Source organism: Thamnophis elegans, chromosome 1 (genome assembly GCF_009769535.1).
Source record: "Thamnophis elegans isolate rThaEle1 chromosome 1, rThaEle1.pri, whole genome shotgun sequence".
Taxonomy (NCBI): Eukaryota; Metazoa; Chordata; class Lepidosauria; order Squamata; family Colubridae; genus Thamnophis; species Thamnophis elegans.
This window is the reverse complement of record NC_045541.1, coordinates 21331214-21348596: the sequence shown is the minus strand read 5'-3', so window position 1 is coordinate 21348596 and position 17383 is coordinate 21331214. Positions and strand designations below refer to the sequence as shown.

The window sequence follows — 17383 nt, the reverse complement described above, 5'->3', positions numbered from 1 at the left end:
TGATGTAGTGGGTAAAGGGCTGTCTAGAGACCAGGAGACTTGGGAGTTCTAGTCCCTCCTTAGGCATGAAAACCAGTTGGATGACTTTGTGCCATTCCCTCTCTCTCTCTCAGCCCAACTCACCTCACAGGTTTGTTGTTTTGGGGAACATAGGAGGAAAGTAGTATTAGGTATGTTTGCCACCTCAAATTATTTATCAAAATACAAGTATTCCTTGGCTTACAACAGTTCATTTAGTGACCGTGAAGTTACAACGGCACTGAAAAAAAATGACATATGACCATTTTCACAGTTACGACCTTTGTAGTATACCCATGATCATGTGATCAGGATTCAGACGCTTGGCAACTGGTTCATACTTATGACCATTGATGTGTCCCAAGGTCATGTGATCACCTTTTGTGACCTTCTCACAAGCAAAGTCAATGGGGAAGCCAGATTCAGTTAACAATCAGGTTACTAACTTATCAACTGAAGTGATTCATTTAACAATTGTGGCAAGAAAGGTCGTTAAATGGAGCAAAACTCAATTCACATATATGTCTCACTTAACCGCATATATTTTGGGCTCAATTGTGGTCGTAAGTCAAGAACTGCCGGTAATAAAGGTGGAAAATAAATACATAAATAAAAGGGCTCAACTATGTTGGACGCTACTACAAAAAGAATAGATCTGCAATAATTCTCCATCTGCTTATCCAACGAGAGCCGAGGTGGCGCAGTGGTTAGAGTGCAGTACTGCAGACTACTTCAGCTGACTGCTAGTTCGGCTGTTCAAATCTCACCGGCTCAAGGTTGACTCAGCCTTCCATCCTTCCGAGGTGGGTGAAATGAGGACCCAGACTGTGGGGGCAATATGCTGACTCTGTAAACCGCTTAGAGAGGGCTGAAAGCCCTATGAAGCGGTATATAAGTCTAACTGCTATTGCTATTGCTATAATGTCTTTACTGCTCTTAAAAACTTATGAAAAGGAAAATAAAGATGAGGAAAATGCAATATACCTTTGGCTGGGGGAGCTTCCTTTTTCTTGGGAACAGGCACAGGTTTCTTTTTCTCAGGCACAGGTTTCTTAGGGACTTCGGGCACTTTAAAGATAGAATTATATTTGAAAGTTAGGCTCAGAGGAAGACATGGGCATCCACAGTGGGGTCCAAAAGTCAAGATGTTAACTATGGCTTAACTCCTTTTTATCTGTCACAGGTATTATGCATTTAAAAGGTGTGTGGGTGGGGGGAGAGCTGGGCTTCGATCACGCTGTAATGATTATTATCTTGACTTTTTTGGTTTCCTTCTGTAAGGACCCTGGTAACATAGTGCAAACACTGGTGAAGCCATAGATTTAGTTTAGTTTAGTTTATACTTTTTTGTATGCCGCCCTTTTCCCTGGGGGGACTCAGGGCGGCTCACAATTGGAGGGAGGGGAAAGACAGACAAGTTACAAACATAGAACCATACATCGTTAAAAACACAGCAGTCATACCATTCGAGTGGGGTTACAAATCACTAGCCCCAGGCCTGTTGGAACAGCCAGCTTTTAAGGGCTTTTTGGAAGGTCTGGAGGGTGGTGAGGGTGCGAATCCCCACGGGGAGTTCATTCCAGAGGGTCGGAGCAGTCACCGAGAAGGCTCTCCTCCGGGTAGTTGCCAGTCTACATTGGCCGGCTGATGGAATTCGGAGGAGGCCTAATCTATGGGATCTTATTGGTCTAGAGGAGGTAATTGGTCTCTCAAGTAGATTAGGTCAGATAAGTTCATTATCTCTTCTTTGATATACTATCTTGTTACACTTCATGCCACATTGTTCAGCAGAGCCCAAACCCTTCTGAAGAGCTTTCGGGGACTGACTGTTTCTGTACAACTCCACTAACTGGCATCTGAATGACTCTGATCAGCAGAATACACACCAGCGGATTCCCCCTTTCTATCATTCTCCTTGGAATCTATCACCTCAGTTTACTTCTAAATTGTTCCGCCCCCATCAGAGTGATGGATTCAAAGCCCTTTCTGCTACTTTCTAGGGTATATGCAGGGCCCCAAAATATTCTTTGAAATAAATAAGATGACCAGGCCTTGTAGAATGTTATCTTTCCAGTAAACAAAAAACTACTTCAAAATACATTTAAAATTACACTCAAATGAAGCATGATGTTTGGACGTGTCTTCTGGCTTTATGTTAAGGATCTGACTAGCACCCTCTATTTTGGGAGAGTCACTGAATTCACTGGGACTACTGTAAGAATGAAAGGTAAAGGTTTTCCTGTCAGTCATATCCAACAGGCACGGTGCTCATCTCTGTTTCTTGGCCAGATAAATATAAAATTGTTACTAGTATATTTCAAGACTTTTAGACAGAGCAGGCTTGTTTAGTAGGCTCTGTTTCCAACTAGGAGAAGTTTGGATATAAGTAGAATAATTTTGGACAAATAATATAGCACCTAAAATTAAAATAGGTTAAATATGTTTGGAATATTCCCTAGTTCAAACTTTTCTATTTGCAGTTTATAATCTGAAAACCATACATGAATTTCAAAATTCAGTTAGGAAGATGGATTAATGACAAATCAATAAATAATTTGTCATAGAAATAATAATCTATAAATAAAACTAAATAAAAAATCTTAGACGAGCAAATTCATAAAATATACGTTGCCATTGCTTTTACCTTTATGTGGAGGAGGTAGAGGGATTTCTTCCTCTTCTTCATACTCAGGAACCTCTCCATAGTGAGGTACCACTACTACCTCTTCTTCCTCATGAGTTACTTCTTCTTCGTACCGTGAGACTTCCTCCTTGTATCGCGAGACTTCCTTCTCGTATTGCGACACTTCCTCCTCATATTGTTCCTCTTCTTCATATTGTGGGATTTCTTCCTCTTCATATTGGGGAACTTCTTCCTCTTCTTCATACTCAGGAGCCTCTTCTTCATATTGAGGAACTTTCACATGGACCACTTCTTTTTTAATAACAGTCTTACGAACTTCAGGAACTTTAAAAAATATAAATTTTTGAGAGTTTTATTTACAGGCACAATCAACGATGTAAGCATTAATTAAAAGAATACTCAAATAATCATAAGTGCAAGAACAACATACAACAATACACAACAGACACAAAGACACATTTATATCTTAAATATACCTTTAGCAGGAGGTTTCTTCACTTTTGAAGTAATTGATATAGGCATTTTTTCTTTTCTGATAGCTCTCTCGGGCTCTTCAGGAACTTTAAAGATATAGTACATTAACATATAAGAGCTGAAAAAGCTTTAAGAACAGCAAGACACCAACATATATTTCTGTTGCCAGACAAAATATACCCATATTTGGATAAAGATGATATTTGACTTTATTGTAGTTGCAACTCTTTTATTTACATTATTTCTTGTACAGTGCTTGCTCCTGAATTAAAAGGAGATGTGAATTTTTTAATGTTTGATATGTTAATATAATTTTTTAAAAAGTATGCATTTTTCAAATTTCATCATCCAGAATTTTTGCCAGTTACAGCCAAAGTCTTATAGATATTTTTCCACTTCTGATTTGTCACTGTATTGTCGATTAATATCAATGAATGTAAGTCAAAGATTTGTTTTGATAATAGGTAGAGATGGTTTTCTCTACAAAATTTTTCCAGAGTATCAAAGATTAATAAAAAATAAACAAACTTTTCAGCCCATTCAGAAAACTAACTAACTATCTATCTATCTATCTATCTATCTATCTATCTATCTATCTATCTATCTATCTATCTATCTATCTATCTATCTATCTATCTATCCATCCATCCATCCATCCATCCATCCATCCATCCATCCATCCATCCATCCTAGCTTTTTCTACAAGCTTCCTAAATGCTGCTTCCATAATATTTTTCTTATTCCAAGCCATTTTACTTAGATGAAGCGTTCAATATAGGAAATAGAATAACTCAAGTTATCCAAGTAAAAAAATTGAAAAGAAAAAAAGCCAACATTTTTTTAATGCTGTGCAAAATTTATCTTCTTAGATTAACATCTTCTGTTGTATTCAAAGATTAAAAAACAAGATTATTTATTCATTACTATTAAGAATCAGAACCCTTGGTGTTTCATTTTATTACAGTATTTAATATTAAGTTTTTATTAAAACGTTATGTGGTAAATTTCACACCACAATTATGTATCTGTAACATTTCTATTGGAGATAGCAACAGACTGGGAGGGTTTGTACTCTCAGAGAGATAATATTTTTATAAATAAACAGTAAATGTTCATTTTCTTAACATATATTAAATGGCAGTGACAAATTATCATTCAGTTTCTAAGTTTCTGGCCCCTATGCTTTTCCTCATCGATATCATACCTGCATATGAAACTTCCTCCTCTGTATGAAGAGAAATAGAGACTTCCTCTGCATAACCCCAGTGCTCTTCTCTGGCTGTTATTAAAGACATAGTATTTCACTTTAGAATACCACAAGAAGTACCATTTAAAACAATAAGAATTCCAGTGAGATGGTTGAAACTATTTGAGACTTCCTTTTAGAAATTAAACAAAAAGAAAGAAAAATAAGCCTTGCCCATTCTCCTCATAGGATTTTAGAAGAAAGCTATTATTTTAAATTTGAAAATTCATAAGAAATGTCTTCTTATATATATGATTTTTTGTTTCGTATGAAGATCATATACCTTTTTCTGGTGGAGCTACTTTTCTTTTGGGAATAACCATAGATACTTTTTCTTCTGATACAAGATGCTTTGGAACTTCTGGCACTTCTGGCAGTTGAAAGAAAGTAATAAGAAAACCATGCCATGAATTTATGCTCTTTTCTATAAATTGTTGATGCTAGCAGTGATAAGAATGGGATAATGGACAAAAACATCCAGACATTGACCAAATTGCTAAACAAGACAATTGACAATTCTCCTAAAAATGTCATCAGCCCGACAACATAGTGTTTAAACCAGATTTACATTGAACAGATACTACAAACTCCATATTACAACTATATCACTTACAGAACACAGAACATTGATTTGGTTTTAAAATTATCTTAAGACAAAGCTGTTTTTTTACAATACTGATTTTGTAGTAGAAATAATATTTATTAATCACAATAAAACATACCAAAAGGAAAACAAATAACTCCCTTCAAAAACTTATTTCTCTAGTAAATGATTGCAAGATGTTGTTCCAGACAACACTTTTCAACAAAGGCAAGAACATAGACACAAAGAAAGCTAATGACACTTAAGAAGACTGCTAAAAGACATTATAATTTCTGTAATAACAAAAAGGAAATCCAAAATGCAACAAAGAGTTCAGTAGTCTTCTACAATTTAGTGTGTTGATTTCTATTTTTATTGGTTGCACTGGCTAGGAATTATGGAAGTGGAAACCAATATATCTGGAACAATGTTCCCCATCTTAGTTATCAAATCCATTCATTCTGTTGATTAGTACTAGCTGACATCTAATAATAACTATTAAAGTTAATTTGTACCATTAACCAGAACATTAGCTAATCAGTTGTCTTATGCCAAGTCATATGACTTACATAATACTAAAACCTTAATATGGGGCCTTTTGTTGGGAAATATCTAATCTTATAATTTAATTATTTTTATTTCATTTGAATGACAAAATAGATCTACAAATAAATGGTCCTTTACTCTTGGATCAACAGCTTTGGAATGTGGTATCTATAATGTATAGTTTCCCTTTACAAATTAACAAATTTGATTAGTATACTTATTAAAACTACAGTCATAAAAAGTAAAACAGATATATAATACAAACTCAGAACTGAAATTTATTTATATGCAAATTAACCTAATATTCTTTGCTTGTTAAGAGCAAGCCATTTTTGCAAATGTTAGGCAAGTTGCAATGTATTTTTTCTTGGAAGCAGCTAGCTCCCAATGTCTATAATTACCTGGCTAATATAAAAAAAAACTTTCTACAGAATCAGACAAGTATTATACCTTTAGGTGGTGGTGGTGCTATCTCTTTCTTAGGTTTTGGAACCCGGACTTCCTCTTCTGGGACAACTTTCTTTGGTACAACTGGCATTTAAAACATTTTTTTTAGTTGATTTGACTTATTTATATGTGATAAGACTCGGTCAAAGTTACAAAAGTTAATAACACTGTTATTAATTACAAACATGATTAAAATATGAAGATAACCAAGGCTGAATATCAAATAGGAAACCAAGTCTATTCAATATAATTAAAGTAACAAGACAAATACTGCCCTCTTAGGCAAGCTTACTAAGATATTTTGCTTCCCTACTTTCTTTGTATAAAAAGTCCTTGTGATGATGTTCTTTGTGATGTTATATCACAAAGTGCTTTTGAAATCTCCCTAAATTTTAAAAGCTGTTTGTAGTTTTTTGTCCTAGTAGTGGTTGTTTGAAAAATGAAACCCAACGGTTCTTTGTGCTTTATTTATTAATTTCTCCTCAGCAATTTATCAACCTTGTATTGCCATCTTTTAACTGCCAGTCAAAATTAAGCTGTACGTACTATAGAATTTAGAACTTGATGTACCTTTCTTTGGTGGAGCTTCTTCCTTTTTAGAGACATATATTTTTTCTTCAGTAACCTCTTTTTTCTTGCGGATTTCTGTCACTTTAAAAAATAATGAAGGTAGGTCAATTGCATGTATTTCAAGTATACATAAATACTTTAAAGTGAGGTAGTTGCCTTTAACAATCAATATTAATTTTTAAATTTTTCGAAAGGAATTAGACAAGCAGTGAAGCTGAGTGTCAACATTATGTTCCTTTTTTTTAATGGTTCAAAAGTTTTATTTCTTTTAAAACAAACATTTCATCATTCCTCAATCAGTAAAACATCGAAGTACAATTTTTTGTATGTCAAGATAGTTCTAGTTTCTAGCCTAATGTAAACCCCTCCCTCCCTCCACCCCCCAACCCCCCTCCTCCTTCCCCCCCGACTTCCCAGAACCCGTACACGGTATGGATTTTTAACAAACACAGTCTAAAATCTATTGAGAAAAAAGAAACAAAGAAATTAACCTTAGGTCTGCATTGACCTTAGCTTCTTCTTGCTAAACTAACTTTAAACAATTTAAATCATTTCTGATCTTAAGCATAGGCTAACTGGAATTTCTTGGTCCCGTATTTATTTTGTATATAGTCAATCCATTTTTTCCAGTCTCGTTTATATCTCTCAGTGTGTCAACATTAGAGAGAAAAGAGTAAAGAAGGAGCAAAATAGGGTGACAATGAAGATCCTATTCATAAAATAATATACCATAAGCGATAAACAAAACACATCCCTGATAATTCCTTTCTCTTTTGGTTTATTTACCTTTGGGTGGTGGAGGTTCTTTAACTTTAGGTGGAACTTTCTCTTCAGGAGGGACTTTCTTGGGCACTTAAAAAAAACATTTTACAATGTTGGAGTGATTTCAACACAATACATTTTTAAGATTAATATATTCTGAGAACTAAGGACACACACATTTCATTGAAGATATGTGAGGTTAGATTACTTAGGAACACGTAATTTTCATAATTCGTGAAAAAGAAATTAGTGTAAGTTTAAACATCTTTCTTTCTCTCCCCATCTTTTCTTCCAACAAGAGCCGAGGTGGCGCAGTGGTTAAATGCAGCACTGCAGGCTACTTCAGCTGACTGAAGTTCTGCAGTTCGGCTGTTCAAATCTCACCGGCTCAGGGTTGACTCAGCCTTCCATCCTTCCGAGGTGGGTAAAATGAGGACCCGGATTGTTGTTGGGGGCAATATGCTGACTCTGTAAACCGCTTAGAGAGGGCTGAAAGCCCTATGAAGCGGTATATAAGTCTAACTGCTATTGCTATTGCTATTGCTATAATACATGTTAGGTTTGCTGAATAACAATCTCATTTGGCTGAATAAAAAGAAACAGTAAATATTTGTACCTCTTGCTGGAGGGGCTTCCACTTTCTTGGGAGGAGCAACTGGTTCTTTCTTTGCTGGTTCAGGTCTCTTCCGGACCTCTGGCACTTTAGAAAGAATATTTACATATAAGCAACACTTTCTAAGTACTTCCAATTGCCTCTTTAAATTATATGGAAAGAAAGGGAGGAAATCCCTGACACAAAATATAAATGAAGGGTTCAAATTAATTCATTGATACATGAATGTACTAAGCCATACTATTCCATGGCATCAGCAAAAAAAAAAGTGAAGAATTATATGAAATTAATATGAGACACTGGGCATGTTCCAGTTACTAGCATCTGCATAAGAAGTAGGTCCTTCTTTCAAGACCAGCTTCTTATCCAATGGAGTAGTTCCACTATTGCTACAGACTCCTAACACCCCTGCATATTCCCACCTCTGCTTAGCCTGTTTAAGAACTCTTCCAAACAGCACAGACATACTACCAGGAGAAGTGGGCAAAAGATTGTTTTATCCTGATGTGCCAGTTAAGTGAAACTCTGCTTAGACAAGTAGGAGGAAATGCTGGTTCTAAGCCAAAATTTCCAAATACTACTACACACACAGAGAGACAGAGAGAGAGAGAGAGGGAGGGAGGGAGAGGGAGAGGGAGAGGGAGAGGGAGAGATATCAATTAAGCTACCTTTATATGTTAAGAAGTTAATGAGATACCTTTAACTGGTGGCACTTTTTTGGGAACAGTAATATGTACTTCCTCCTCAGCATAGTAAGCCTCTTCTGTCAATGTAAAAGTATTGCTTAGAATGTACAATTAAATAGTTGGAATAAGAACATTTACAATTAGCAAAAGGGAAAGTAAGTAAGCGTTACAAATTTGCTTCACTCACTGGACTGTATGCTATGTTTTTTTAATGCCTGCAAATGTATTCTCCAGTAGGATGTAATGCATTAACAACTCAAATAAATAAATGCCACACATATTTACATCTTGCAGAATTAAGAATCAATTATTTATAAGTCACATGCATTTATGTATACCATGTGTGGAAGTGTTCACACATTGGGCGAGTTCAGACCCTGAAATGTTAAATAAGTGTCCATATCCTAGAGTCATTGCCTAACCAAGATTAAGATTCAGAAAGGTGTTCCAGAGTGTCTTATAAGAATGTCTTATATTGCATATACATGCATTCATGGCTTAATTCTTTACTAGGTCCCTTGCTTATAAGATTCACTAATTTGAATTTGAAGCATCAAAACTGTTCTACAAATGTATTGTTTTACATATGCATGTATTTGGATGAGGAAAGCAAGATTTAAGACAACAGTGTCTTTTAAGTAGACTTTAATAATGATTTAGTAACTGATGGGCTCCTTACATCAAAAATCCATCTGGATCAAAATAAGGAAGATGCAGATATTCTTAAATACATTGTTTTAAAGTTTTCTTTGTAATCAAACTATTCACTTGAGTGAGACAAAACATATAATAATTAGTGGATTTGACTAGTTTGATTAGTTGATGGATTTAATTTCAAGATGGCACATATGTTGTAATGGCAGTTATGCTACTGCTGGAAATATGACAATTATTTTGCTTTTTGAATAGTAGAATACCTGTTACTTCTGAAATTTCCTCCTCTTCCACGTAAGAGACTTCTTCTTCTTCTTCCCTGTCATAAGAAATGGGGACTTCTTCTACTTCTTCCACTACTACTTCTTCTTCTTCCTCCTCCTCTTCTTCTTCCCATTTCTCCACTGTGGAGATTTAAATGATGAGTTTAATATTATTATGGGATAGGATAATGCATTATATTCAAAAAAACCACCAATTGGACTGAGCAGATAGAAATCTACAAATCCATGTTTTAATGAAAAACATTTTTGTAAATACAAATAAATTAATATCAAATTTAATGTCAGTGCCTTGACTTGGCTTGGGAAAACTTAAGAGTTTTAGAGATAGAGATTTTTTTGCCCTTCTATGACTTTTCTCCTAATTATAGGATCTCATAGTAACGGCATCATTTGAAAAAAGTGGGATTGGAGTTTTTGCTTATGGCTCATAGGTATAGATCCAAAATCCAACATCCTAATAATCATTTTGATTTAGGGCAATTAGCCATAAACAAAAACTCCAATCTTGCCTTTTTCAGGAATAAATATCATGCAATGTATCTATCTATCAAGAAGAGAATTTTTTATTGGCCATGTGATTGGACACACAAGGAATTTGTCTATCTATCATATACATTTATGATAGAATGATACGTTGTTAATAAAATAGATAAATAAAAAAGAAAAAATAGAGTGAATATATCATCTATCTATTAGTAGAAAGTTTCTAGCCTTGTAAACATAATAAAAAAGTTAAAAACAACAACTAGTCCCATATCCAGATAAGCTCCTCCATCTTCTTAAACACTTGAGAAAGACTATGGAGAATCATTTTCACACCTTTGTAGAGCCGCATAAATTTTCTGTTAGTCTTTATGTAAGCACTCAGAGAAGAACAGTTTTGGATTTTCACTTTCTGATCATGGTTTCTCCGATCCAAAGACACCCCACCAAAGCACACAGAGTACACATATAACAGAGCATACACATATTCACACAAAATGCACAGATGTGTCAGAACATTTTAATGGGGATGGGGTGGATTATGTTTAGATAAAGTCATGGAACACAACTGGAAAAATGTTACTTTCTCCAAGGACCTTGGTCACATACAAGGGTGTTCTAATGATACACAAATCCAAAACAGAAACAATCCATTTAGGTTAAAAGAAACAGAGAAAACCAAAACAAGCAGGCAGTTATTTAGTTATAAAACTTTTCCAGGAAGGTGGAAAAAATAGTTCATAGTTCCAATTATTTGTAAAGATACCTTTAGGTAAAGAAGCTTCCATTCTTTTAGAAATGGTAACAGATACTGTTTCTTCAGAAACAAAACTTTTCTCTTCTACAACAGCCCTCTTAGGCATCCCAGGCACTTTAAAAGACATTAAATGTGCACAGATTTAACTGGAATTCATACATTCCTGGCAGATGAGCGCAAATATTTTCAGTATTTATTTAAGAGTTTAAAGTGAGAAGTGAACTGAGTAGTACTTTTGAATATGAAATGTACAAATAAGAGCTAAGTAGCAGTATGAAATGAATACAAATAAAGCCCATCACCCCACCTCCCATTATCTACGCAACAACGTCTTCATGAGGTACTAGCAATATGCAAAACATGGAACACACACAATGAGAAAAGACACTCTTTGATACAACCAGGTTATTTCAATTCTGTCCCAAGATATACCTTTAGCTGGAGGGGGTTCAACTCTTTTGGGCGCAGCAACTGTTACTTTTTCCTCAACAATTACTTCTGTTGGCACCTTGGGCACTTTAAAGAGATGATTGAGTCTCATTTTAGAATTTCCAATAGTAACAGAAGTGCAATTAGTGCATATAAAATACAAAATTACAATCAAGACAACAGAGCATTAACAATTGATCAGTGAGGTAAAATCCAGCTGTTTTTTCTTCTTTTTAAATTTTATTTTCTCCTAAAGAAAATAAAACTATACCTTTTGCTGGCGGGACTTCTTTTTTACGGAGTCGAGATACTTTTTCCTCAGGAACTGCTTTCTTGGGCTCCTCAGGTACTTTTAAAAGAAACACATGTAACAATATGTAGAATCTTCAAAACATAATTATGACAAACCCAAACCCTGAACAATTGTAAACAAACTTGAGCATCAGACTCAAGTGAACTGTGGTGTGGCTGAACACCCATACAATTAAGGTAAAAATACAAAGAGATCATTAAAGCCTCTTAAATACAGGTATATTCTTTTACCTTTAGCAGGAGGAACCTCTTTTTTCTTCGGAATGGCAACTTTTTCTTCTGGAACAACTTTCTTAGGTATCTCTGGCACTTTAAAACAGATTTTAAAATGCAAAAAAATTAATATATTTTTTTTTAAAAAGTTGTGAGCTTGTCAAGTATAATACTGTGAATGGATTCCTAATTAAATCACAGCCACATGGAGAAACCTCATCTACTATGCCTTCTCTATAAGAGGTTAATAAGTAGCTCATCTCATCTCTGATACCTATAATAGTATTTAGATATATGATGAATGCCTTCTGACATATTTAGTACACCTATCGCAGGGGTGGGTTTCAACCGGTTCGTGGCGGTCCCTGCGAACCGGTTGGTTGGCGAACCCGGAAGTAAGTAACTTCCGGGAATGGCGAACGGCCCGCCTGCCCGCCCGCGGTCCTTACCCGGTTTTGACGAGTTCTGCGCTTCCACGCATGCGCAGGACACATACAGCGCCTGCGCAATCCTCCAGGAGCAGCTGGAGCGTCGCGCAGACGCTAGTACGCATGCATGCACCGGGCGCGTGCACGAGGACGCCGCCGGCCCCGTTCCAACCGAACCGGTTGGAACGGGGCGAGAAACCCACCCCTGACCTATTGGTAGTTCCAGCTTCTGGTGTCTAAGTAAAAAAAAAATGTTTATGAAGACAACTAATTAACTAACTAACTAATTAACTATATACCATGCAAAAAACAATAAGCTACACAGTAGCACTACCAGTTGAGGGATCACACATCAGTTCTGAATATGTGCCATAGGATAAATGTCTGAACCAAAAAAATATATCATTATAATATATATATATTTAAATTCTGTTACATACCTTTTGCAGGTGGTTCGACTTTTTTAGGAACGGGAACAGGCACTTTTTCCTCTGGTACTGGCTTTGGCACTTCAGGCACTTCAAAGATATTAAAAATAAAAGTGAGAAATCCTTGGATATGTATCAACAATTTTCAATGATTATCATTTAGCAATATCACTTAGACTTCACAGGGCCCTCTCAATTTGTATATTAAAATGAAATAAAATATAACAATTATAACAAAATATAACAATTGTGAAAGAGATGCTCCCAGTTCAGCCCAACATTCAGATGGTCCTCAGTTTAAGATTCCTGATGTACACCAATAAGCAAAAACATCCATACTAGCACTAACAGCGAAATGCAGAAAATAAATAATGATGATCAACATCCACCCCACTCCCCCAGAAGCACCAAAGGAGAAAGATAAAAACATAATGGATGTTAATTCTACTAAAACGTCTAATTTCAAATTAAATACCTTTAGCGGGTGGTGGTACTTCTTTCTTGGGGACTGCAGCAGGCTTTCTTTTTTCTGGAACAGGTTTCTTAGGCACCTCAGGAACTGTCAATGGTTAGTTTAAAAAGGAGAATGTTAGTATTTTGGCATGTTTATTAGAGGAGTGGTGGTGGTGGAAGAACTCAGAGGGTCAACAATTGCTCCAACAGGCTCAAACAAGTAGAATTGAGTTGTACAACATAAGTATGTTACTTAATCATCTGTATTATTAGAAAATACTGTTCTGATAGGATGCGGTTCCAAACAGAACTGCATCAAATCCCATTGATTTTTGATCCTATAACGACACCTTTTCAATAAGTTCTAATACCCTTAACACAATAGGGTTTATAGCCTTGTCTCCTATATATTCTGTTGTGTTAAAAAGCAAAAGTCAGTAAATTATTCTACTCTTTACTGAAGTATGTCTGAAATAAACACATACACATACACACACAGGGGGTCCTTGACTTACAACCACAAGTGAGCCCAACCTTTCTGTTGCTAAGCGAGACAGTTATTCAGTGAATTTTGCCCCACTTTACGATCTTTCTTGCTACAATTGTTATGTGAATCACTGTAGTTGTTAAATTAGTAATGTGGTTGCTAAGTCAATCTGGCATCCCCATTGACTTTGCTTATCAGAAGGTCACAAAAATGATCACATGGCTCTCAGAGAATGCAATCATCATAAATAGGAGTCAGTTGGCAATGTTGTGACCATAGGGATGCTACAACAGTCATAAGTGTGAAAAATGGTCATAAATCACTTTTTCTAGTGCTTCTGCAATTTCAAGCAGTCACTAAATGAATTGTTCATTTAGTGTTGTAAGACTACCTGTATGCAAACATACCGTGTTTCCCTGACCCCCGAAATAAGCACTTGGTCTTATTTTTGGGGAGGTCTTATTATTTTTGAGGTGCAGGAGGCGGCAAGTGTGATCACCTCATGGCTGCTGTTCTGTTGCAATATTTTGGGGGAGGGCTTATTTTTGGGGGAGGGCTTATTTTAGTACATGCACTCAAAAGCCCAATTGGACTTATTATCCAGGGAGGTCCTATTTTCGAGGAAACAGGGTATATACCAGTGGTGGGTTCCAGGCAGTATGCCCCAGTATGAGCGTACTGGTGCCTGGCCAGAGTACCGGGTACAGTTCCTGTACAGTGCTCCGGAGGGCCCACCTGCCCACATGAGCTCCTTACCTGTATTTGAGCTCTTCGGTACTTCTGCGCATGTGCATTGAGCGCACAGTGCCTGCACGACACTCCACCGAACAGTTCATGTGATGGAAGCCAGGCCCCATTGCAACCATACCAGTTGCAATGGGAGCCGGAAGCCACCACTGGTATATATACACATATAAACTATGTGTGGACAGATACATTTTGTAAAGAGTAAAAGCAAGCAAGCTTTCTGCCAGTTATATACCTTTAGCTGGAGGAACCTCCACTTGTTCAGGAGGGGCAGGTTTTTTCTTTTCTGGGACTGGCTTCTTGGGCACCTCAGGCACTTTAAAAACACATAATATAGAAGTTTAGAAATGGAATAATGGAATATTGTTCAGCATTGATAGTAATGTTTTTTTTAAAAAGCACCTATTATTCCAGCAAAGAAACACTTGCAAAATATCAAATCAAATGTGCAGTTCTATTGACAGAAAGGCTGTCTACTACAGCAAAAAGATATTGTCTATTGTACTGATCAATATCTCATTATTATTAATTCACCTTTAGCTGGCGGAGGTACTACTTTCTTAGGAACAGCCACAGGAACCTTTTCTTCTGGTTTCTTAGGGACCCCTGGAACTAGATAGTAGTAATTTTGAGTTTAAACAGATAAAATCAAGATCTTTCTCATAGACTAAATTCAACACTAACATCATATTTGAAAAACACTGTAGAGTTGCTAATGTCTTTATAGGTGAAATATAGATGCTCAGAGACCTGGGAAAAGACCAACAAGAATATGAAATAATAAGTAGAGAGATTCAAGAATCAAGTTCTTGATAGCTTGAAAGCAAATGAATTTTTCTTTGGCCTTTGGTCAAGAAATCAGTGACAAGGAAATAAAATAACTTTTTTTTCAAATTGTCAAAATCTCAAAAAATCACCATAGCTCTCAGAATTTCACTTTTCTTCTTCAAAATCTAAAAGATTCTATGTAAGAATATCAATATTGCAGAAGGTTTAGCAATCTCAAAAGATTTCCATTTATTAAACAGTGTTATTTTTTTATTCTGCTGTGCAATAATGTACACATCACTGAGGAAAATGCATGCTGTGATGCCTATAGACATCACGTTGCCAAGCTTGGTTTTTAAGTGATTCTCAGAAGTTTTAATGATGATATCATGACCTTCTTAAAATAAAATAAAAACGATATTGCTTTAAAAAAATCTACCTTTAGGTGGTGGAACTTCAGGAACCTCTACATAGACCCTTTCTTCTTCATACTCATCTGGTTCTTTAAAGGAAAATGGGAAAATTAAAAGGTTGACTTTACCCTACTTTCTACATACAATTTAAAATACCCAAAATCAATTTACATGGCCAGTTTAGCAAAAGAATGAGAAAGAACTGTTCCTGCTATCTCTGTTTACCAATGGCCAATTATGTTTCTGATCTTGATAACATACCCTCTGTCTTATAGCGATTCAACTACAGTGGTGAAATTTACTAGTCTAAAAATTATTTGTCATCTGTATAGAACTTGAGATATTTATAAAAGGGTATACAGAAGTAACTGCACAGAGCATGTTTAGAATAGTTAAGAAATTATATGAAATAATCTATTACTGCAGCGGATAAAGCTAGGTTAAAATAAAATAAATCAAATTTACCTTCAGTTGGATATTCAACATAGAAGCCTTCATGCTCGTACTCTTCTGGTTCTTTAAAGAGAATCATCACATTTAAAATATGCACTGTATTTACATTATTTTCAACACTATTGAAATGTTCCATAAGATAAGACAGATATATTAAATAAAACCCAGAACCTGCTCTAAAATATCCAGAGAGATATTTATGTATGTTACTAAAGTTATAAAGGTTAAATGTCTTGATCATTTCAAAGGGAGCAGTTTCTCACAAATAAAAGAATAAGACAACTTTTTTTGTGGGAAACAATTCTATGCTCTGCGCAAAGTTGCCATATTAAGAAAACATGGAATAGAGAAAAATGCAATTTAATGGGCCTATTTCATTTTTTATGCAGGACAAGGTTGTAAGAGAATAATAATAATATTAATAATAATAATAAGTTTGTAACTACCTGAACCATATGTATATTCTTCTTCGTGATATGAAACAGTCACTTTTTCTTCTGAAAAAGACCATTCCTGTTCAGCTGGGCCTGAAATAAGAATTCAGTCAAATATATTAAATTAAATATAGGAAAATGGTTTGCGAACATATTTCTATTATATTATACACCAGGACTCCAAATAAAAACTTGTTGTAGGTAAGATGTAAGGATAGGAAAAAAATTCCAAGACAGCATGATCTAATCTCAAATCAAGTCATTCAGAATATTTCAGCATTTCGAGGTAAGACAAAGTTCAGGAACATTTAGATTAGCCAATTTTCAGCTTAAAATGTTCTGTAGCATTTTGCATTAAATATCAGACAGCAAAAATAGTTTTGTCAGGGAACAATCAGTTTCCTGTGCAAATATTACAAGCAGAATAAAGAAAATAATTATTTCCAAAAATGGCAAAGATGAATAAGAATTTATGTATGTTTTGAGATAGACTCCCATTCCCTCCCCCCCCAAACCTTACTCTAGTATCCATGAATAAATATAAAAACTGTCTCTAGCTGAACTTGATGGTCATCTACTTTTTTTTGTAACAATAAGGAAGTGATCTGCCATTACTTTCATCTATTATGTTTTTGACTCTCCCAATTTAATCCATGCCTGGAATTCCTTCTAGGTACCAACTAATCCGCCGGGCATAGATGAATGCCAAATCTCATAAAGGAGTAAAATGTATGGAATTTATGCTCATATAAAGTGAATAATCTTATTTTCAATCATGCACCCAATGAACAATGCACATCATCAGTTAATGGTCTATCACTTCTAGAATGCTTCTCAATGAAGATTCGCCATTTTAAGTAACAGTGGAATCTTAATTCCCATTGGAAAAAAAATCAAAGACTCTATGGCATGAAGGAAATGGCTTTTTCAAGTTCTTTATTATCTTGGATTTTTTTTTTAGGAAGAGGACATGATTCATTGGCAGGAATTCTGTACAGAATACTGTTGCTCTTGGGTGGAGTCTGGCTTCAACATTTATAGAGGTAGCATT

The 17383-nt window shown here is 35.5% G+C and overlaps 1 protein-coding gene across 1 annotated transcript in view; it reads right to left on the bottom strand.

The window, feature by feature from the left end:
• Positions 1-17383, bottom strand: part of LOC116522425 (titin-like) — a 309289-nt gene that overhangs the window by 163511 nt on the left and 128395 nt on the right. The window contains 21 exon segments of the mRNA XM_032237329.1: positions 1003-1086; positions 2663-2986; positions 3139-3222; positions 4341-4415; positions 4666-4752; positions 5962-6042; positions 6529-6609; positions 7315-7380; positions 7907-7990; positions 8601-8666; positions 10777-10881; positions 11200-11283; positions 11468-11545; positions 11740-11817; positions 12590-12667; positions 13053-13136; positions 14500-14580; positions 14799-14876; positions 15472-15534; positions 15911-15961; positions 16345-16425. Of these exon segments, the coding sequence (XP_032093220.1) occupies positions 1003-1086; positions 2663-2986; positions 3139-3222; positions 4341-4415; positions 4666-4752; positions 5962-6042; positions 6529-6609; positions 7315-7380; positions 7907-7990; positions 8601-8666; positions 10777-10881; positions 11200-11283; positions 11468-11545; positions 11740-11817; positions 12590-12667; positions 13053-13136; positions 14500-14580; positions 14799-14876; positions 15472-15534; positions 15911-15961; positions 16345-16425 (1893 nt within the window).